General features: G+C 45.9%; 1 protein-coding gene across 1 annotated transcript in view; it reads left to right on the top strand.

Moving 5' to 3' along the window:
* Positions 1 to 15,506, top strand: part of map2k5 (mitogen-activated protein kinase kinase 5) — a 45,399-nt gene extending 29,893 nt beyond the window's left edge. Inside the window, exons 20-22 of the mRNA XM_076171260.1 lie at positions 2,528 to 2,589; positions 3,693 to 3,738; positions 13,014 to 15,506. Of these exons, the coding sequence (XP_076027375.1) occupies positions 2,528 to 2,589; positions 3,693 to 3,738; positions 13,014 to 13,118 (213 nt within the window). The 3' untranslated portion in view covers positions 13,119 to 15,506. The remainder of the gene's footprint in view (positions 1 to 2,527; positions 2,590 to 3,692; positions 3,739 to 13,013) is intronic.
* The last annotated feature ends 6,816 nt before the right edge of the window (positions 15,507 to 22,322 follow it).

Here is a 22,322-nt window from a genome sequence, read left to right as displayed (position 1 = left end):
AGTGTGTGCGCTATGATATATTGCTCATCCAGGCGGCGACAACACTGTGAAGTGCAGTGAGATTAGAAGGAGCCCATTCCTTTGTTAATTTAAATGGGTGCATGCATCATGCTTTGCGGGAGGCTGCCGATCAGAGCATTAAGGAATGGAGAACAGGAGAACACTGCCCAGAGGTGTTTTTAATGGCACAGCAGGGCTTCAAATGTAAAGAGCTTTAATTCCTCCACATTTGAATAAACTGCCAGGCCTGGACGCTCGTGTTATGGTTTGTGTGTGGAGCTTTGGTTCCGTCTTGCTGGGTATAATGGAGTTTTGTGGCTCGCTGGTTAACTTCCTTTCACTATTTTATGATTGGAGTTCCACCAAAATCTGTCTGTCTCTCTGTTTACTGAAATATATGGAGAGTTGTTTTAATATCCAAGTTTAGTCAGGATTCATCATTCATCTTTCATGTCGAACCTCTCAGCCTAAAGTGATATTTTGGTCTCTCACACACACACACACACACACACACACACACAGAAGCTTGGTGCTTTCCTATACAACCAGGTATTGTGTTCAGTTATATTTATACATTTATATTTACATACTCAATATGAAATATATATATCTATCCTTTCATTCGTTTGAGTTGTAAAAATCTGTATTCAAACCCTCAGTTTATTATCAAACAGTTGTTTTCTAATAGAACTCCAGGGATTTATTCAAAGCTGAAGACACCAATAATTGTGATCCCATTAACATTTTAATGTCCTGTTTAGTGTTTTTGAGAGACAATGGAGAAGATGCTTTAGGTCGTATTACTGCAATGGCTGTCTAGTGGTCATCTTTGTTCCTCCAAGGATACAGGGAGTAAAAAATGGAATTAAATGTCCCCAGCTTTTTATACTGCCAGAGAGAGAGGGGGAGAGAGAGGGAGAGAGAGGGAGAGAGCAGGGACATGGAGGAGGAGGGAGTAATGAGGGGAGGGGCAATAATGGAGGGTCAGTCTGGCACAGCTGTTCTACATGACATGGCTCATAGACCCTCAATTGACAACATGTAGCAAGTGTGAACACACACACACACACTCCCTCCCTCTCTCTCTCTCTCAGTGATAATGGTGAAAGACTTTGCCATGAGGCTAACAATTGGTAATAAAAAAACAATCCTCCTTTGCTGCTTCCTCCACCTAAATTCTTCTTCTCTGCTTGGTGTTAACAGATTCTCACATCACCCAAACCTGCCTGGCTCTGTTAGACCTGTCCCTTAATATGTTAGTATAAATACTCAAGTATTTGTCCTAATTTAGCAGAACAAATGCTGTTTCCCTCTCTCTCCTCTCTCAGCACACGTGAGCTAATATGATTCACTTCTTCATCCAAAGACCTCAGGGCGAATCGTCCATCGGTGCACAGATGGCACATTACAGTAAAGAGAAGTGTGTTCTACCTTAAGTTACACATTCTCCTTACGTGCACAACTTTGCAGTTTCACGGTATCATTAAACAGGGGGTGTGTGTGTGTGTGTGTGTGTGTGTGTACAGTACTGTAGCATGTGAACGCCACGGCTACAGCACATTATAGTGGGAGTGGCTACAGGGTGAAGCTGTCTATGTAGCAACTTTAGACCTTAACCTGGACTGAATCACATACAGCTGCATTCATGAGCGCTAATTTAATGTATTTGACTGCTGAAGTGGTTAATTTAAACATGTGCATAAGAATGAAAGCTAAATTAAATGCTATTATATGTCCTTTATGTTATGGATCTTTTCTTACCTTAATCAAGGTCTAATGGCTCTATTAGTTGTGTATGTATTTAGCTTTGTAAGCCTCCGCCGCTGTGTTGGCCTTGGTTGCCGCAGCTCCTCTCTCATCCACGCTCTCACCGTTTGGATCGGTGGATCTGTTGACCCGAGGAGACGTTCAGTGTCACTCAGCCGTACGTCAGCTCCACTGTCGCTCGTCGCTTGCTCGCACCGTCATAAATGCCTGGAGACACATTCAAGTGTTTCTGCTACAAAGAGGCTGAACTCTGAACCGTATCGCATCCACGCTTCTCAGAACACAGTAGAGGAAACTATTATAGTAGATAATGCAGTTTCATTTATATCTCTTAGCTAAGTAGCTAATTGTTCCGGTTGCTCTTATCCCACTAACACATCTTTATAGTGCTCACCCTCTACTGCTTGCCTGTATTGACTCATATCATGAGGAAGAGGAGTGAGATTAACTTTAGCACAGTTAAATGATGTGATTGAAAGGCTTATACGATGTTTTTACAGGACATTTTTGTTCATTATGCCAGTAAATAAGATCCGCTAAACCTGCTTTCATTTGTTTAGACTTTATCTGGGTGCGTCTCTTAATCCAAGGACACCTGAAGCCTCATCTCACCTAAGACAAGAGGACAAACACAAATCCTATTGTTGTTTATAGATAATCCATGTCATCTGAATAGATTGATTTAAAAACAGAACATTAAATGTGTGAGTGTGTGTCTCTGCTAACCTCTCTTCCTCCTCTGTGTGTCCGGCCTCTGCAGGATCCGCCCGTTCTTCCTGTGGGTCAGTTCAGTGAGAAGTTTGTCCACTTCATCACTCAGTGGTGAGTCCGTCTCTGCTGCTGTGCATTATTTAACACACACACTTAAACTCCACATGGGAAATTTAATTTGTCTCTTTTTAAGTGTCTGTTGACTTTGTGGAGCACTGCTTGTTTACATTTCTGCTTAATACGTGAGTGTAGTTAGCACAGCCGATCATCTGCACACCGAGACGACCACAAGCTGCATCTGACATAAATGAACCTATTTATTGCATTAGAGACATAAAGGCACACACAACAGGACTAAAGTGTGCCTGTGCTCGTGTGTGTATTCATGTCCCGTGGCTGTAATGGAAGCTGGCACTCAGGGCTTCACTTGTCAAATAAAAAGCCTTTTTATTTTTCTTCAGTAACCTGGAATGGTTGATGTACAGAACTCATATAAAACAACAGGACAAAGACAATGTTTACCCTGCCGCTGGCTCTTCATTAGCCTCTCCTAACCTGTACAGTTGCACACACACATCCACCTATACACGCCCAAACCACATTGAGGTGGTGTGTGTGTGTGTGTGTGTGTGTATGGAGCGGTTGTTTATCCCACCGGCTTATTTACTCAGGCAGGACGCTGCTCTCTCAGGACAGACTGAGGTTCAGGTGGCCGCCCTGCCCCGGTGCTGGACGGACGCTGGCACCTCTCAGGCTATTCTTAGAGGGTCGTGCTCCCTCTCATTGTGATACATCACCTCCTAACATGACTAACTGCAGACAGGAGCCTGCACTAATCCCTCAAAGTCTCCTATGTAGGTCGCTTTAACAGATCGTCTACATATACCCACCATGTAGGACACACACACACACACGCAGGAACACGGACATAAATCAACTCAAACGCTGAGGCAAATGCTGCAATATTAATGCTGCCAAATGAGAAATGTTAATACTAAAATTGTATTTGCTAGTTTCTTTTTATGAATGTGTGTTGGGTTTTGTCGGTCATTTCCCAATGAAAGGTGTGTTCTATTCTGCACACACTCGAATACTCAATTGTAAATTAAATTTAACGCCATTGAATTGAAAGTTAATCCAAAAATGTCTCTCACGCACTTAAAAATCCAGCTTGAATGGCAGATAAAGGCCTCTTGTATCTCCTTTTCTTTCAGCATGAGACGCCAACCCAAAGAGAGGCCTGCCCCAAATAACCTGATGGTAAGTCAACCCAAAGGTTCACTTCAATCGTTCCCCCACAGCTCAGAAACATAAGTTTTCAATAACCGAGTACACAGAGGGATTGTATTCAAACATTCCGATAAAAAATTCAATTAAACATAATTGTATTATCTCTGCAGCCTTTGGAATATGCAATTGTACTCTGCAGAATGCCGAGGTTCTGCCGGGTCAGGGACCGTTGAAGTCGGGATTGTGGTACGGAGCCGTCAGAAACGAACTTGTTGCTGCCAAAGAAAGGGTCAGAGAAAGGTCGCAGAGAAACCTTGGAGTGCTAGTGAGACATACTTCAATACGTTACACTGTAGAAATCCTGACTGACCTGCTGAGCAAAGAGTCACATAACTCACAAGTTAAGTACAAAGGGGACAAAAGTTTGGTAGACTAATGAAAATAGATGGAAGCTACAAAGGAAATGATTAAGTATTGTGTGTGTGTGTGTGTGTGTGTCTTCTGATTATCACACACACACATTCCTGCGCAAAACATAATTGGTTCCCCAAATCCTGAACGTTCACACCCAGCAGTGTCTCATGGACGCACACACACACACACACACAGACAGGTTCAGCGTTTACCATCGCCCGCCTCTCCATTACTCCCTTCTTAATTATGTCCTTATAATATTCTTATTATTCTCTTTCTCAATATGAAGCAGCCTCTAACACGGCACAGCTGATTATTATTCCTGACTGGAATGTAGGAATGGAATTAATTGCACTTTAATATATAGAACAGAATTATAAAATGTAATGTTTCACTCTTTCACCACGTTTAGATCAATTAGACTTCATTCATTTTTTGAATTAGAATTTTTTGCCTTTCTGAAGTGAAAAAACACGGGAGAGAAGTCCAGCAGGAGATTTGATAAATAATCTCACCAACAACTCGATGAATTCAATAGCTAATCAGTAATGTATCTGTTATCTATCTGTAAGTGTTGTTAGTTTACGTTGCTGTAATATTTGCTACGTGCCCAGACACACACACACACACACACACACACACACACACACACACACACACACACACACACACACACACACACAGTGACTGAGCTGCCGTTCTGAGGAATAAAAAGAAGCATTGGCAATTTTTCACATTGCGCAAATAAACAGGGACAAAACAAACGGTGAAACAGGAAACATGATGGCGGATAATGCAACACGGCTGCAGAACATGTTGCATGTTTCAGCCTCAGCGTTCCTCTGTCTGTCTCTCTCTCTCTCTCTCTCTCTCTCTCTCTCTCTCTCTCTCTCTCTCTTTCTCTCTCTGGTCTTATTACTGCTACATGTTCCACCAGACACACACAGAGACAGCAATATCACACATCTGCTTTGGGATCTGAATTTAAAGAAACAAGGAACTGTTGGCCTATTTTTATTTAATATCCATTGACATCATTTTGTTTATGATAATGCTGTTAATGACTACATTGAATTGGCGAGCCTAAGCTTTGTGCTGTGAGTGAAGCTGCAGTCGCTGCAGTGCCCGGCTGCATGGGGCTGCTGCTCCGGTCAGACCGAGCGCCTCTTCTTCCTCCTCCTCCTCCTCCTCCTCACCGTGGCCTCGCTGCTCTGCTCTCATGTAGCATTAGCACACCAGGCCGCAGCCGTTTTCACAAGCTGCCTTTTAAAAGTTGCTACACGCTTTGGTGCCTGTAAGAGGACACGACAGCGACAGTTTGGGCCACAGAGGGAATAGGGCTGTGTGTGTGTGACATCTGTGTGTGTGTGTGGGTGTTAGGGTGTAAATGCAGAGCTGCTAACAGATAGCATGTTCTCAGTCTCACACCAAAGAGGAAGAGGACCCTAAAGTGGCTCTGCTGAGGGAACAGACCTCATGCTGCCTCTGTCAGGGCAGAGCAGAGGTGTGTGTGTGTGTGTGTGTGTGTGTGTGTGTGTGTGTGTGTGTGTGTGTGTGTGTGTGTGTGTGTGTGTGTGTGTGTGTGTGTGTGTGTGTGTGTGTGTGTGTGTGTGTGTGTGTGTGTGTGAAGCAGAAGGCCGTTCTTACATCACTTTAATAAGATTGAGCTTTAAGTTTCAACATTTGTGAAGTATCTTAGTAAGTATCCAGTATATTTTCTCTCCTTCGCTGAGCGTCACTCTCTTCCTTATCTCGCTTTCATTTCTTGACTGTGCGTTTCATGTAAACGTTCTCTGGTCTGTTCAGCTCCTCTTCCTTCACACACACTTCCCTCCTCTACTTCACGTCTTTGATATTTATTATGATCCCCCAGCCCTTCGCTCAAATGCCCATTGTTCTTTCTCCATCTTTCTCCATCTTTCTCTCTCTCTCTCTCTCCTCTCTGCCTGGGTTTTCGCCCCCGTTCCTCATTTCCTCCTCTGCCCATGATGAACTCAGATATAAGGTCATGGATGCCTGCCTTTGTGGCACCAGCCTGCTGATTGTCTTTCCCTCTACTACTCATTCTCTCATTCCGCCCCAGCTCTCTCTCTCTCTCTCTCTCTCTCTCTCTCTCTCTCTCTCTCTCTCTCTCTCTCTCCCCCTCTCTCCCTCTCCCTCTCCCTCTCTCCCTCCCAATTTCCCCAGCCTCCTGAGTACATTAAAACTCTTTACCTATTCTATCTGTATGTTAATGCAGCAGGCTGCGGCTCCCTGTTCCCTCCTCTCCTCCCTCAGCTGTACAGAAAGTGCCACCATTTGCTATTAGTTTTTATCTTTGCAACTCATTTCTGGTGGAAAGTAACGCTGGGAACCATGCAGCAGTGTAGACACGGAGCAGATAATGTTGTTTTATGACTCCACACACTCACCCAGTAGCTCTAGTTTGCTCATCAGGTTTCACCGTGTGGTTTCTCTAATCACTGGTATAGCTTTTATTGACGTCATTATTATCACTAGGGTCTTATCCTATTAGATGTTCCTTAAAGGGCTGCTGTTTGATTGCATGTGTGCTCTTGATAGGTTCTGCCCCTGAAGCCTGACACACTGTGTTCAAACCACTTGAGCTGGATGCTTTGCTCACACTGTTAATATTTTATCTGTTTTAATTCAGCTTTATAGTAATCTCACCTTGGTGAAGTGCAGATCTCTTACCCGGTGTTGCTGCTGCGCTCCAGAGAGCCGCTGGAACAAGGCAGAGTCAAAGTCTGTGTATAAAATCACATCAAAGAAAATAAAAACATGGCTAGCCGAAGAGCAGAGTTTAGTCTTCATCAGCACAAAAGCTAGAACTTTGTTTTACTGCCATGATGAAGGGGGTCGCTTACTTTCATGTAGAATCTACTTTTATATGTCAAAATATATCCAATCAAACATTTCTAAAGGGTGGGACAGTTGTATGTTTGTGTGTGTGTGTGTGTGTGTGTGCGTGTGTGTGTGGTGGACTGGTGACCTGTCCAAGCTTCACCTCTTGAGTTCGGCTCCAACCCTGAACAGGATCAGCGGGTGCAGAGCTTACTGGGATATATATCCTGTTGTTGTTGTTGTTGCTTAGTTACCGTGTCACTCTGATGGTCCCGCACGTTGTTTCCGGGTAAGATATCTCACCGGTGACTTATGACAGACGGTTCTAGTCCCCAGATGTTGAGCCCTAATGAAGACGCACAACTGCAAACATCAGACTGCCTATAAGCTGTGTTGTGAATGTGACCTCTGACCCCTTAACTCCTCCCTGTCTGATTTCAGGTTCTTTGCAAGCGAACCGAATGTGCGGTTGTGAGTAAACTCTCAGGCTCAGTTGTTTGTTTTGTTCCTGACCCCATCACTGAGTCCTCACTGTGAGCTTAGTGACATATTTCAGCCTAATGAGCCTGAACCACTTCATTAGCCGCTGGTAAACCGATACCTGAGCAAAAAGCCCGTCAAGCTCATGGAAAAGTTGACTTGACCCGATCCAGATGGTTTACAGGATGACTCATAATCTTGTCAGTCATTTAGTCGTCCACTGATCAGCGAAAGACAAAGATCTCCCTCTCTCTCCGCCCCGTCCGGGCGTCTGGAGCTCCAGGGAGAGGTGTTTTCGCTCTAACCGTCCCCAAACCTTCCCCTGACGTCTCAGCCGTCGCTCCCCTTACTGATGCATCTTTCATTGTAGACACTCTATCCTGTCATCATAAGCTAATGACGTGGGTCAGCTGAGGAGACTTTCCATTGGCCCACTCCCAGGACATCAGCAGCAGGGATTTGGTGATGACCTGGGCTGTCTGAAGTTTCTACCTTTTGGCTTCTTCTTCTTCTCCTTCTTCTTCTTCTTCTTCTATTCTTTCCCTTGTCTCTGTGATTTTAAGGCCCTGTCGATGTTGCAGATGAACTCATGAAGCTTTAGTGTTATGATCATTGACAGTCTCGTCTTTGTGCCTCGTCTCATTATGACTTCATCATCTGACTTCCTGTGCGGAGTCGGTCACCTTTAGTTTAGCAGTGTTTTGTTGGTGTGTTTGTGTGTGAGAGAAGGGAATGCAGAGTGATGATCACACACACTCGTCCATTCTTCAGCTGTGATTTGATGGACGTCTCAGCCCTCCCCCCTCCCTCCCCCCTCTCCCTCGCCGTCCCCCCCGCTCCCTCGCCGGCAGCCTTCACTCAGCCTTTTAGCACTCTTGTCAGCGCAGCCCCCACAACCCACGCACACACACACACTTCTGCGATTCTATTCATATTATACACACACACACACACACCAACACACACACACACACACCAACACACACACACACACACACACACAAGCGTTTCCTGGCCCATTTCCTCCCCCAGAGACACCAGATGAGCCCTTCGGCCCTCACAAAGGAGCCCCTCTGGTCCCTGACTGCGTCCTAATCTGGCTACCACACAGACACACACTCACACACGGAAGAGCGTCGGCTTTAAGTTAGGAACGACACAACTGTGGATCTGTGAGGCAAATAAATAAACTGAACCTGGACACCGGACCTGCTGAGGTCCAGGTGTGGGCGCCGACCTGCCACGCCTGTGTGTGCGTGTGTGTGTGTGTGCCAGTCTGTGTCAGTCTGTCTGTGTGTGTGTGTGTGTGTCTCTGTGTGTGTGTGTGTGTGTCTTTGCTCTGATGTCGTTGAGGCTCAGAGGTTGAGCTCCTCTCAGGTACGGCGTCTCCTGCTTTGGGAACTTTGACTCTCTGAGGAGTCTAAAGCGTTCCCTTCATGGTTATTCTGCTGCATGTGCAAAAAGGCTTTTCAAGTGTGTGTGTAAGTGTGTGTGTGTGCTAGCATGGCATTGCACCTCTCCATGTCTCTTTACAGACGTTGGTCTCGGGCGCTGACGTCTCCTCCTCCTCCTCCTCCTCTTCCTCACCCAAACACAGAGTCTGTCAGCACCTTTGCTCCCAAATGTTTTCACTTTCCTCCCTTGGGTCTTCATCTTCATAGATCCCATTCACACATGCCGTCTTTGAGGTTGCGAGTGCTGAGCTGCGCTGTCACGTCCCATTTATGAAGAAGAGTAGAGCAGAAGAATACCAAAGATTTCCTTTCAGAAATGCGTAGAATCTTTTATCTTGTGATGTCGTTCTTTGGGCGGTGAGGATTTGGAGATGCACAGAGTGTGTGTGTGCCTGTGGGCGGGGCCAGCCGCCAACCCGGCGTTGAACCCGGGTCACCGTGGCGTTTGGAGTGTTTCTCATCCAGCTCTCGTACCTGACCGGGGATTCCATTAAGCCCTGAAACTGATGATGCTCCTGAGCGCCTCGCCGTCTCTGCTGCTACTCTCCATTTTGCCGGCTAACATTTAGTGTTGGAGCCCTGTGATTGGTGGGCTCCCTGAAGCCGAGCCGCCCTGTGCAGACAGTTTGGAAAGCAGCATTAGACGCTCGGATCATTAAGTTTAGAGACGAAATGACACACTTAAAGGAAGTTTCCCCACTTCTCTGTGCAGTAAGATCAATTAAAGCGCACACACACACACACACACACTCACACATACATACACACACACACATTCTCATATACAGAAACTGTATACTGTACATTTATACACACACACACACACACACAAACCAGTGCCAGCCAGTTTCCAGAGGGAGCGACCAATTAGCATGCAAATCTGCAAAGACCTACTTATTCTGCCTACCTCTCACCTCTCTGTCTCTCTCACACACACCACACACACACACACACACAGAGAGTTTCTTCCAACACCATTCTAATGAGGTGATGGCCAGTCTCTTGTTGTAATTGCCTCAAACTCCTTTTTAATTTCTTCTGAGCGTATTAATCATACATAGAGTTATTTAAAATGGCATAAATTAATCTTAGATTAAAGCGACCCGTCACAGGCTTCAAACAATTAAAGAGTTAGGTGGTATTTCCCCTGGGTGCCGGCCGTTTCTATTTGAGCACAGCAATTCAGGTGATTATCCGTTTCTGATGTGGTCAGGCGGTGATTAATGTAGCCGCCGCACTTTCAACAGGCCCCTCCCCCTCCTCACCTCCATCCGCTCGCCGCAGCCGCAGCACAAAGTCAGAACACCTTCAACGACCTAACTAAGGAGTGTTTACTCTCTCTGCACTCCTCCTGCCTCTCCCCTTACACTTTTCAGACTTAATTTAGGTTTCATTTCTGGAGCATTGGCGAGACGTCGTGGCGGCGTCGGTGTCGTGTTTGTAAAGAGCTGTGAGTGACATCTGCAGAAAGGTTGCCCGGGTCATTTGGCGGTGTTGAACTTCACGCTGTCGTCTTGATGGACGACACAATCAGACAATATGTCTGAATATCATGGAGGCTGATCAGTGAGGCTCCTCAACGACACAGGGAGGAAGGGAAACTTACACTGCTTTGATTCTACGCCCATTAATGAGATCCATGTTATCAAACAGGTTTAACCCCACGCTGTCCACAGCTACAGGACATTTTATCAACCTATCAAGACAACAGAGCTGTCAGGGCTTTACACAGCTGAGAAAGAGAGGAGTGTGTGTGTGTGTGTGTGTGTGTGTCTGTCTGTCTGTCTGTCTGTCTGTCTGTCTGTCTGTCTGTCTGTCTGTCTGTCTGTCTGTCTGTCTGTCTGTCTGTGTGTGTGTGTGTGTGTGTGTGTGTGTGTGTGTGTGTGTGCTTCAGCTGTAACAAGATGTCTGAGGGACATTATACTGAGAATAAGGGCGAGTGTGTGTGTGTGTCTCTGTGTGTGTCTCTGTGTGTGTCTCTGTGTGTGTCTCTGTGTGTGTGTGCGTGTCAGTTTGTGTGTGTGCGTGTCTGTGTGTGTCAGTGTGTGTGTGTCTCTGTGTGCGTGTGTCTGTGTGTGTCTGTGTCTGTGTCTGTGTGTGTGTCTCTGTGTCTCTGTGTGTGTGTGTGTGAGGTCCTCCTCCCTCAGATGTAGCTGGTGTGTGGGGTTAATGTGTGGAGCAGAAGGGTGGAGCCCCTCGTGTTGGAAACATCACTCTGGACTTCCTCCTTCTTTACTTCTGTCTCGTTCTCCCTCTACAGAGGCGAGGGGCGAGTGATTGATGAGATGGGGCTCCAGCACGTAGGGGCACCCAGGAGCGTCCACTGCAGCCGTCTCATACTGACACACACACACACACACACACTCACTGATATGAGCGTAATTAACCTCAGACTGTGTTAACCCCAGCTGCCCATTAGAAGGACAACAGGATTGATGGAGCTCCCCCAGTCCTTTACACTCTCTACAGTTTGGGCTCCTGTAAACCTTCACCAACTCTGCTCACTGGACTGTTTGGGGTCGGACACACGTCGGACTCCAAGACAGACATTGTGTAGGGGTTACCATGGTTACTATTTAAAGTTATCCCTCTCTTATCTGTTTGTCTCTTTGTAATACAGTAGTTATTCAGCTCCTCTTCCTCACACTGCTGTGTGAAGCCTTTAGTGTGTGGTGTTATCTGTGTGTGATGCAGGTAGAGCAGGAGGATCCACAGAGCAGAGGACAGAGGACCCTCACTCCCCCGTCTGTCCTACTTTGTCTCTAATGTGGCCCTGCCTTGTTCTGCACCATTTTAGGTTCAGCCACAGGGTTTTTCCTTTAATGCTAGCAGAGAAGAAACGGCTGACAGCGCCACAGTTCACCTTCAAATCACTTTATTTATCCACTCTGTGTTCAACTACACATGTCCCGCGCTTTAGAGGGGCTTTGCTGCTGTTTATAATGTTTAGGAATGATTTAGAGAAAGCAGCATTCAGGCTTTAGTCTCCAGATGTTGAGCTGGTGTGTTGTTGTTAGAAGCCCTCTGGATGCTCTGGTCCCTAACTTATAGAGCCACACGTCCCTCTGTCTGATGTCTCTGGGTCGGAGCTGAACTCTCTCTGAAGTCTCTGCTTCTGTTGCAGTCGGTCTCGCTCCACATCATCGGAATTGGTGTTGACACGTTCATTTAAAGCGCCCAGGCTCAGCGTTCTTGATGTAATTGGACATCTAGATGCTCGTCCACGGGGCGGCTTCATTCGATGTGCCGCTCGCCTCTGACCCCCTCTGTGACCTCGGTGACCCCGGGGATAACAGGTCCCCAGATGAGGCCGGTGATTGGTTGAGCTGTCACTGAGATATCACATGTGACATCTCTGTTTCAGCCGCTGGCTCAGGTGTTTGTCGTTCCTGGAGGAGAAACATGGAGCCGCCGCCGCCGCCGCCGCCGCCGCGTGTCTGAGGGTCTGACGGCTCAGTCTGAGATTCTGACATAAAGACATCAAACTTAGACTTTGTTCTGTGTTCAATCAATTCAAATCGCTCCTTCAGTAAACTCACGAATGACAAAAAGATGCATAATATTATTGCTGCAGCTAATGAGTCTGTCGTTAAACTCCTGACACATTTAGTTTGAAACGGCCTGACGAGCTCTCATAAAGACTTTGAGTTCAGATCTGTGTGAGCGTTTGAGTGTTTGAGTGTGTGGGAGGAGCCAGGACTCTGATCCAGGCTTATTTTTGCTTATTTTTCATGAGTTACGATCAGGAATAATTATACAAGTGAAGTGAAAGATGCAGCATAAGGTGCATTAATGTTTACGACTCCAATCTGCTGGATAATAAAAGATACGGCACAATTGATATAAACTATTTTCTTAATAGCTGTGGAGCCATCATCTTCTCCCTTTTATGAGCAAACGCATTACTTGTGTTGATTATTTTTTACTGCTTCTTCACTTCGTCTTTGCCGTGGACACCTCGTCGGCTTTTAGGTCCAACAGAGGCTGAAGCACGGAAACTTTACCTGAACTTTGATCTAGATTTGTTTGGGAGCTTAAACTTAAATCCTTCTGCTCTCGGCGTTTGCTTCACCTCTCCATTCTGTCTCTCTCTCTCTCTCTCTCTCTCTCCAGGATCACTTCTTCATCACGCAGTATAACGACGGTAACGCCGAGGTCGTGTCCATGTGGGTCTGCCGCTGTCTGGAGGAGCGGCGGTCTCAGCAGGGACTCGTCTGACCGCCGGCCCCGCCTTCGCCCGCTCTGATGTCTGAGACCGGAGGGTGAAGTACGTCCACACACACACACACTGCACCTCCGGCTTCACCTGGACGGACACGCCTCACTCAACATCAGCTGAGAAACTTGGTGGCACGCGAGGAACTCTTCCCTCCAGAGCACTCAGAGAGGAGCCCACGTCAGCTGCTCAATGAAATATTCATCCCTGCCTCTAACACACGCACACAGCTCTGTATACTCTCCTGCACCGCTGTGTGTGTGTGTGTGTCTGCCAGTTTGGGCCCACGTGGTTCAGGATTCCGGCTCGTACAGGTGAGCCTGATGGACGAGAACAGAACACTCCTCACCTCACAGCTCTGCCTCTGAGTCACCGTCTCACCTCGTCTGTGGAAAACCATCTAGGACTGCTGAGGATCCTGCCTGTGTGAACCTGTGCGAGTGTGTGTGTGTGCGTGCCTGCGTGTGTAGTCACTGTATTAGAAAGAGTCTCCTCCAAACAAGCAAGCAAGAGTTCAGTGGAGCAGGAAGCTTCAGGCGGCCCTGCAGAGCGACGGGAGGTGCAGCAGGAGCAGCAGGAGGCGCAGGTGGACTTGATCTGTGAGGTCATGGCAACAAGAAGTTACTGTTCAACAAGGAAACCTTTTCTTCCAACGTAAACCAGAAGAATAAGTTCTAATCTCGTCACCCAGAAGCTCCTTTTTTTTTGCCATTTTTCTCTTTGAGGCCCTGAGGAGTGAGAGCAGCTGTGGATGTGCGGGAGCGTCAGGATCTCTACTAACTCTGCTCCTCTAACACACCTACACCTTTGTTTGTCCTTCCAGATTTATGCCTTAAATCCTCACTGTCCTGTGTTCAAATGAATCCAGTGAACTTAACCAAAGCTAATTAACAGCCCGGCGCTAACGGGTAGAGATTTCTCCAGACGAAGGCAAACGTATTCGCTGAGTCGACTGAAGTAGAAACGATTTGCTTCGGCATAAAATGCGTTCAAATGTTCAACTTCAGCTAAATGCACTTAACATGATAAGAATGTAACGGAGCTTTAAAGCTTTAAGACAAACTTCAGCTCTCTCAAAGTGTGTGAGCCCTCTGAGGGGACACACACACACACGCGCCGGCTCTCAGTCACCGGCTGTAGATCTTCCAAAAGTTCAAACACATTTGAAGTGTGTAAAACAATCAGACATGTGCAGCAGCAGCAGCAGCGTTGTCTTCGTCTTCTTCTTCTTTACAGTTTGGGAGCGGCGCACCAAAGTACTTCAGCCTGTTTTATGTGCCGGCCTGAAGCTGCTGCTGCACTGTAGCATCAGATTTTGGCGTTTTTGCTACTTGGATTTATGAAAGCGTTCCTTTCCTGTGTCAGCGACGCGACCCGGGACAGAAAGTGGATGAAGTATCGTCCGGAGTTCTGGGATTTTGGGCTCCAGTAGTAATTCCTCCTCATCGCTGTGTGATACAATCAAAACAGAGTTACACAGCTAGGATGAGGAGTCGTAGGTTGTCATAGCGACCTCCATTCATTGAGCTCTAATTAACAGAAGATTTTTCCATTCACGGATGCATAACACATGATTTAAACTCAGTTGTGTTGATCGGAGTTGAATGAGATGGACTTTATGACGGCACTCAGCCAGAGGGGGCGCTGTTGGTCACTTTTCCTCTTCATGCATTTAGCAGCTGCCATTTGTGTTTTTGTGCCTTTTGACTTTGATGTAAATAAATCTGTGCTCACTTCCATGTTGGGAAGCAATGACCTTTTTTATTATTCCTGTTGCTCTTAATGTTCCTCCAGCAATGACATCATCAGAATGTGTTTGGGGTTTATTTACATTTCCTTCCTCCTCCTCCTCATCTCTGCACTGTAGCCTTGTTGTCCTGATCAAGCGCTCTGTCATTCCCAAGACGTTTGTCAAGACGTTAAAGTATTTGGAGCAATAATTATTGAACAGTTTGTTGAAACTATAAAATTGAAGTTTGACCCTTTATTGCTGATTGTGACCTTTGGTGACCTGATGAACTCTGATCTGATCCGTGTGTTTCACTTCAGATTAACTTGTAAAGAAAAACCACTCACGCACAACGGTTAGGTTTGTCTGAACTCATGTACTGCGTCCACACACACACACACACACAGCTTTTTGTATTTTGGCTCTGTACTCATTGACTGTGATATTTTAGAATGAATATATTTATTATTTGTACTCAAGGCGTCTCACAGCAGATCCATGATGTCACTGATGGGAGTCAGCTGCTGTGTTTCTGATGATGAAGACGCTTCTTCTCTCCTATATTCCTCCCTTAATGCACAAATACTATGAAGTGTTTGGACGTAAATACTTATGAGGTGAATTTTGAAACTTTGTGCTTCACATTTGCATTAAATAATTGTTGCAACACATTTAATTGGAGTTCTTGATGATTTTACTGTTTTATTTTGTGTGTATTGTAACGTGTGTGTGGGTGTGTGAGAGAGAGAGAGAGGGAGTATGTGAAGAGGCTACGTTTTTACTTTGATGCTCTCAGTGATTAATTCACATTTTGGTCCCTTTGGATGAAGGTTATAACGTGTCAAGGTTGTATTTTAACACCAATGTTCTCCTTCAACAAACCAGTCTCCTTTTGTCTAAACAGGCTGAGAAGTTCAAGTCTCGGTCCATTGTTGGCGTTTGTATGAAGAGGACTTTGTCAGGACTCGACCCCAAGATGTGTGTGTACATGGAGACGTGACGGTGTGTTCATGAATATGTTGACATTTTGGTGTCTTACAGAGGGACGACCTGCACCAGGAAGCTCCTTCATCTCTGAAGTTCAGGTACAATTTGCATTTCATAATTAATCTTAGTCAGCCCTTTAATTAACTCTGCCCTTATTCATGTGTTTCATATATGCATCAACCTGTGGAAAGGTGTTAGAAGTACACACATTTAATGAGCGTTAAAAGAACACCGCTTAATACACCAGAATAACATCTTGACTTTTATGCTTAAATTTTTTTCCTAATTAGCAACAAATTCAACTCCTTTTCTTATTTTTTAATCAAACCCAGATCGACCCACATTATGTTCTTAACTGATCTATAGACGGTACATCAAGATTGAGCCCATAAGCCAAACGGTCATATCAACATTTTTGGTGGCTCATGTTTGTATTTGGCGTACAGGGGTTGATTGGTAAGTTCTGAGCCTGACACAAAAGGTCTTGTTGGATTGTTTGCATTGCATTGTTGGAACCAAGGCCCCAGTTGGTTTCTTCGGCTCAGAACTTATCAATCAGCTCATTTATCAGCATATTATAAACCTCAGTTATTTTGGTGTGATGTGACTCTAGCTGATGTTCTGTTCTGTGGCCTCCATGCTGAGCTCCTGCCTTCACCACGAACCCTTTATATCACATCTTGATGACTGTAAATAATACTTCATTTCTTCATCAGTGAGAACTTGAGAGCTCAAAACAAGCAGGAAAGCTTTGCAATGTCGATTAAAATCTGGTACATACTGACCATCAGTGATCATCTCAATGAGTCAGATAGAACAGATACACACTCAGAATGCTGCTCGTCCCTGGAGGTCTCACTCAGGCTCTCTTCTCTAACAGAACATCCAGCTAGACAAGAACAGAGAACACATTTCACTGTGTGAACTTTGGGCCTCCAGCTTCCCACAAAAGTGTGAGTAGGTTGACGGGAGATTGATAAGTGCTCTTGTTCTGCACATCAGCTCTTCACTGACACACTGAGGCAGGGATGCTTTCGCTTTTTTGTGACGTTTCCTGCTAAATATTTAAGGACAAACAGCTGAACTTTTAAAAACGTTTAGAACTTTAAAGGCCCTGCAGACTCCTGTAAACACACACACACACAGGTGTTTTGAGTGTTTGACTCTAACTAGGGCCGTCAATTAAAGAGCCTCTGTTTTTAGCTTTAACTCAACAGCAGCATCCATCATCAGAGCAGGAACATCATTTGGTGACCTGCTGCTCCATTTAGAGGCTGGGGGGTGGGGGGCCTAAACAAACGCCCATCACCCATGGGCCCCATACAGGCTCAGCCCGGCCCTGTGAATACTCAGCCTGGCCCTGTGAAGACTCAGCCTGGCCCTGTGAAGACTCAGCCCAGCCCTGTACAGACTCAGCCCCGCCCTGTGAAGACTCAGCCCGGCCCTGTGAAGGCTCAGCCAGGCCCTATGAAGGCTCAGCCAGGCCCTGGTCTCCTCCAGGACGCTCAGACCTCCCGCTGTGTGGTTGCTGCCCGGCCTGGTGTGTGAGTATATGAGTGATGCAGATGATGTATCGCTGCTTCTGTGTGACCTATAGTGATAATATGTCCGGAATGAGGATCCGGATCGCCGCTGATCTCATCTGGCGGCTCCCTGCGCGCCATATTGACCGCGCATTGTTCGTAGATGCGTCTTCATTTGGCGCCGCCCGGGACGCGCGTCTCTATTCCCAAACTCCCACCGAGCCGCGGCGCGTCTTTGTATCGGCCGGTGACCTTTTCCCGGAGCCGTCCGGCTTGATTAGCGCGTCAGGCGGGACAATGAGCGGCCAGATCCCTTTATCAATGTCCGGTAATTAAAATGTCACCGTTTAATTTTCGAGCCGCTGCTTTCCTCTCGGCGCAATCTTTCCCCCAATAAAAAAGTGCAATCGAAACGCTCTTTACACTGGAAACAAAAAAAAAAAAAGATCCAGAAACCGTTTAAGTGCGCAGCAGCGGGATCAATAGGCCCTTTAGCCCCGCAAGAGGATTGATTGGCTCTAAAATGGGATTTATAGGGGTCACGGGTTTATAGGGTGCTGATACAACTGTTAATTATAAAACATTTGGCCTCCACCGCCGCTGTTATTAAAGCGGACGTGATTGAGGCGGGCGTGATTCATCATCTCATATGATATGACAGAATGCAGAAAGTGTGTGTGTGTGCGTGTGCGCGTGTGTGCGTGTGTGTGTGTTATCGCTGAAACAAACCAATAATTTCTCTTGCAGTTTTGCAGTCAGGATTGTTCAAATTTTTTTTACAATTTCTATTACATCTGAATTCATTACGTAATGATCTACAAATGTTTCAGGCCGTCAGCATTAAAACACAAAGATCAAAGTTTTCCCCCGTAGAGCAGCACCAGTGACGTCACAGCTCAGCTCGTGTCCGTCACCCAAACGATCAAAGCTGCGGATCAAACTCTTATTATTATTATTATTAATAATATTGTATTAACCGTCATGTCGTCTCATCCTCGGCTTGTTAAATAATCGATCAGGTCACGTGACTGTGACTTTAATGACTCCGACCTGAACGCGCATTAATATTTCATCTTAAGGTTTGTTTTAACAATTGAGGCGCATAGAGATGAGGCCCGAGTCATTCACGCTTTAGAGGAGGAAAACAACAAACAGAGGAAGACACACACACACACACACACACACACACACACACACACACACACACACACACACACACACACACACACACACACACACTCGCCTAAAATTACCGCTTGAAATGTCTAATTAAAAACTCCGCGCTGCCAGCCACGTCAGCTCACGTTTCCCCGGGAATAAGCAGCGACAATGGCGCATTCAGTCGGTGGTCTAAATAATTAAAAAGAGCCGAATAATTACAGTCTAAAATTGTAATTATTGCCGGGCTGCAGGGAACCTCAGCGCGGTGAAAGAGGAGAGGACGAGCGGGGATCAGGTTCAGCGTGCAGCTCGCTTTCTGCAGGCACGCATCAATATTACAGCGAGGTAAAAGCTGCTGCTACTGTGTGTGTGTGTGTGTGTGTGCGCGCAGTATCTCTAAACTGTCCAAAAAACCTCCAGTCAGGTGTTTTGTTTCTCTTGTAATTTGATTTTGATATAATTACCTCCATGCACAGTATTAATACTCATATTTAACCCTTTACAGCCCCTTCTCCTGCAGCTAAGCGGCCCTATGTGACCCTTGGTGTGACCCCTGGTGTGACCCTGATCATACACACTGACAGCTCTGTAACAGCTTGATAGAGGATCTGCCTCATGAATTATGTCTTCATTTGTTCATTACTTACTCAGCGTGACTGCAGAAAATACTTGCTTCTCATTGGCTGAGACAATCAACTGACACGCCAATATCTGGGTGACGTCATAGTTCCACTACTACACACACGCTGCTGTGTGTGTTTATCAGATGATCACACTCAGTGTTTATTAGTATTTATTAAAATACTTGAAATAGTTCATTGGCCTGCAGGTGTTTGTTAAGTTAGTCATCAAAAGTTAAATGTTTCTGTATCATTGTCAGTTAAACTGCTGACGTCACCATTGGGGACCTGCAGTAAACACACCTGTAATGAGCCTCACACACACTGAGATGTTGCAATAACAGAAACGGCCTTCATCACATGTGCAGCAGACACGGGACCCAAGGTCTTCATCATCTTCATCATCATCACTGCTGCACATTTTTGACATATTTGTGTCAATATTTTTCGACATATTGACAATAAAAAAAATTGTCCCCTCATAATGATGTCATGTTTAAACAGGAGCAGCCTCCATTCTTACTGAATCACACTCATGTTGCACGTTAGAGCACAAACTGAGCTGCAAACTCACTTTTGGAAACCTCTTGACTCTTTTTTTCTCTTTATTTTTAACTTTTCTCTTTGACGAGCTGATAATGTCAATCATTGAGTCGTCTGATGAACTTGTTCTTGGTGGTTGTTCGACATCTGCGCCGCTTGATGGTCACACTAAGAGACTCTGCTGTCTCATCTCTGCTTCTTCACCTCTCCTCCTCCTCCTCCTCATATTTCTCTCTCCTGTTTATGCCTAACTAAACGCCTGTCTGTCTGTCTTGTCCGTCTGTCCCTCCTTCTTGTCCTCCACCTGTCTCACGCACGTATTGACAGCTCAGCTAAGGACGGAACATTAGCGAGGTTAACCGATCAGCCATCGATCCCGTTATTAATAATGAATGAAGGTCTCCGGGGCGACCAATCATCAGCCTGAGCGCCTCCATGTTTACATCACTCACATTTTTTTTTTACATCACATTATTGGACTCTGTCTCTCTCCCTCTTCCCCCCCCCCCCCCCCCCCCCCCCCCCCCCCCCTCTCCCTGTGTGTGTGGCCTGAGGCGTGTGATCAGCTCCACGCACACTCACACTCCATTTTCCCTGCAAACAGCCTGAACAGAAACATTTAATTCGCCTCCAAATTATTTGACACGAGGACAAAGAGAACTCTATTTTTTTTTACTCTTGCCGTCCTTTCGTCCTCTTCTCTCTTTCCTGTCGCCCCTTCTGCTCGCCGAGGCCTCAGATTGATCCGCTGGAAGCCTAGCAGATGGCCGGTAACTTGATAAATGAGCCCGTAGCCTTTGTGGTTGCCTCCCTGCCTGTTTGTCAGATCGCTCATCTGTGGAAATATGTGAATTATTCAAACTCAGCGCGGGCGGATTGGTGTTATTATGACACCGGACAGGTTCAATTAGGACCAGAGGGTTCTCAAAACGGGCTCCCGGGCTCCCCTGGGGGTCCTTGGAGGGTCCGGGGGGGCCGCTCCTCCTCAAGTCTGCTCACTGTTATTATCCCCATCATTGTTTTGATTTGATTCGACTGTAATATGAACGTAAACATTTTTGGGTCGCAGCCTCGTGTGTGAAATTGTCCCAAATATCTCCTCCAACATCCGGGTCCTTCTGTTTCTGATGCGTCCTGCTGAATGATAGGATGTATAAATCAAATATGTAAACATCAAAGATGGGGCGTGCTGTAGCTCCGCCCCCCTGTCTGATCCATTTGTAGCGTGAGTGGTAGCTTGTAATTGTAATGTGGTCCAAACTGCGGGGCGAGGGCACAAAGCGGTTAAACAGGGTGAACATTAAGTGGGTGTGTGCCTCTGCTGTAAGAGTTTAAGAGAGGGAGGGAGAGAGAGAGAGAGAGGGAGGGAAGGGGAGAGGGCGTGAGGGAGGGGGAGAGGGAGAGAGAGAGAGAGGGAAGAGAGAGATGCCATGTGCTTCCTGTCTGCTCTTCATTCATTCACCTCCCCGGGATCCAAACAGGATGGAGCTCGAGGTCCTCCTGTCCGCTCACACACACACAGCTGATCGTCGCTAGTGTCAGTCCGTGTTGGCTTCGTCCCTCTCCGGACTCACCCGGACTCACCCGGACTCTCCTGGACTCACCCGGACTCTCCTGCTGCCTCTATCTGCTCACTTCTTATCTCACTCCTCCACTGAGCCCCGCTGGACCCTAAATACATTTATATATATATATATATTAATATATATATCATCATTTTGGAGGATACAGGTATGTGTTTATGTTTTTTATTCTTCTCATGTTGTCTTTAACTCTTCTGCTTCCATGTTTAAGTATAAACTCTCATTATTCTGCCGTCAGTAGTTGAACTCGTTTGCTTTAAAGCTGCGGGCCGTTCTGTGAATATTCGAGGCCTGTAATGCAACTATGTGCAGGTGAACACACACAGGCCTGCACACACACACACACGCTTTAGCCTCATTTCAGACTGAGGCCGATATGCGTAGAATCTTTAATTATAAATAAGCGCCGGTTTCTTTTATTTACAACGCAAAGACGCGCCGAGGATCCGTGTAATTATAGCGGAAAGCAGCTTACGGTTGCTCCTCTGCTGCTCCGCACTAAGAGCCTTAACATGAGCTTTAGCGGCGCGGCTCAGCCTGTGTGTGTGTGTGTGTGAGAGAGAGAGAGGATCTTATGTGGACCCTTTAAGTATTTGGCCCATAAGTGCTGAGCCGATTTACAGATAAGAAGAGAAGATCCACAAGATCCCGGATTAAAGCTGAGAAGGTCCTAAATATGACAACAAAATAACTGCAAATCTATTCATACTGAGGCCTATATTTGTTTTTCTAAATTGTTATTATTAATATCATAATTAATGATATTATTGTTGTATTATTATTATCTATGGTATTGATTATTTTTAATGTATTGTTGTTTATTAATATGTCAGCAATCATAATAATTAATCAAGTAAAATTGGACAAAAAATCTCTCTGTTATGTGGATATTATTAAAACTCACATTATTAAAGCCTAAATTAAAATTTTATTAATTTGTATATATTTTTTGATAATTCCAATAATTCCAAAGTTCTTCGCCGCTCTCATCGTTGCGTCACTCAGGCCTCCATTAAAACCATTAAAGCCCGTTTCCCCTCTGACTGACAGGCTTCCAGGG

The sequence above is a fragment of the Genypterus blacodes genome, unplaced genomic scaffold (genome assembly GCF_046128005.1).
Source record: "Genypterus blacodes isolate CSIRO-AG114 ecotype Tasmania unplaced genomic scaffold, CSIRO-AGI_Gbla_v1 ptg000243l_1, whole genome shotgun sequence".
Classification (NCBI taxonomy): Eukaryota; Metazoa; Chordata; class Actinopteri; order Ophidiiformes; family Ophidiidae; genus Genypterus; species Genypterus blacodes.
Note: the sequence above shows the minus strand (reverse complement) of the source record. Positions and strands in the feature narration are given on the sequence as shown.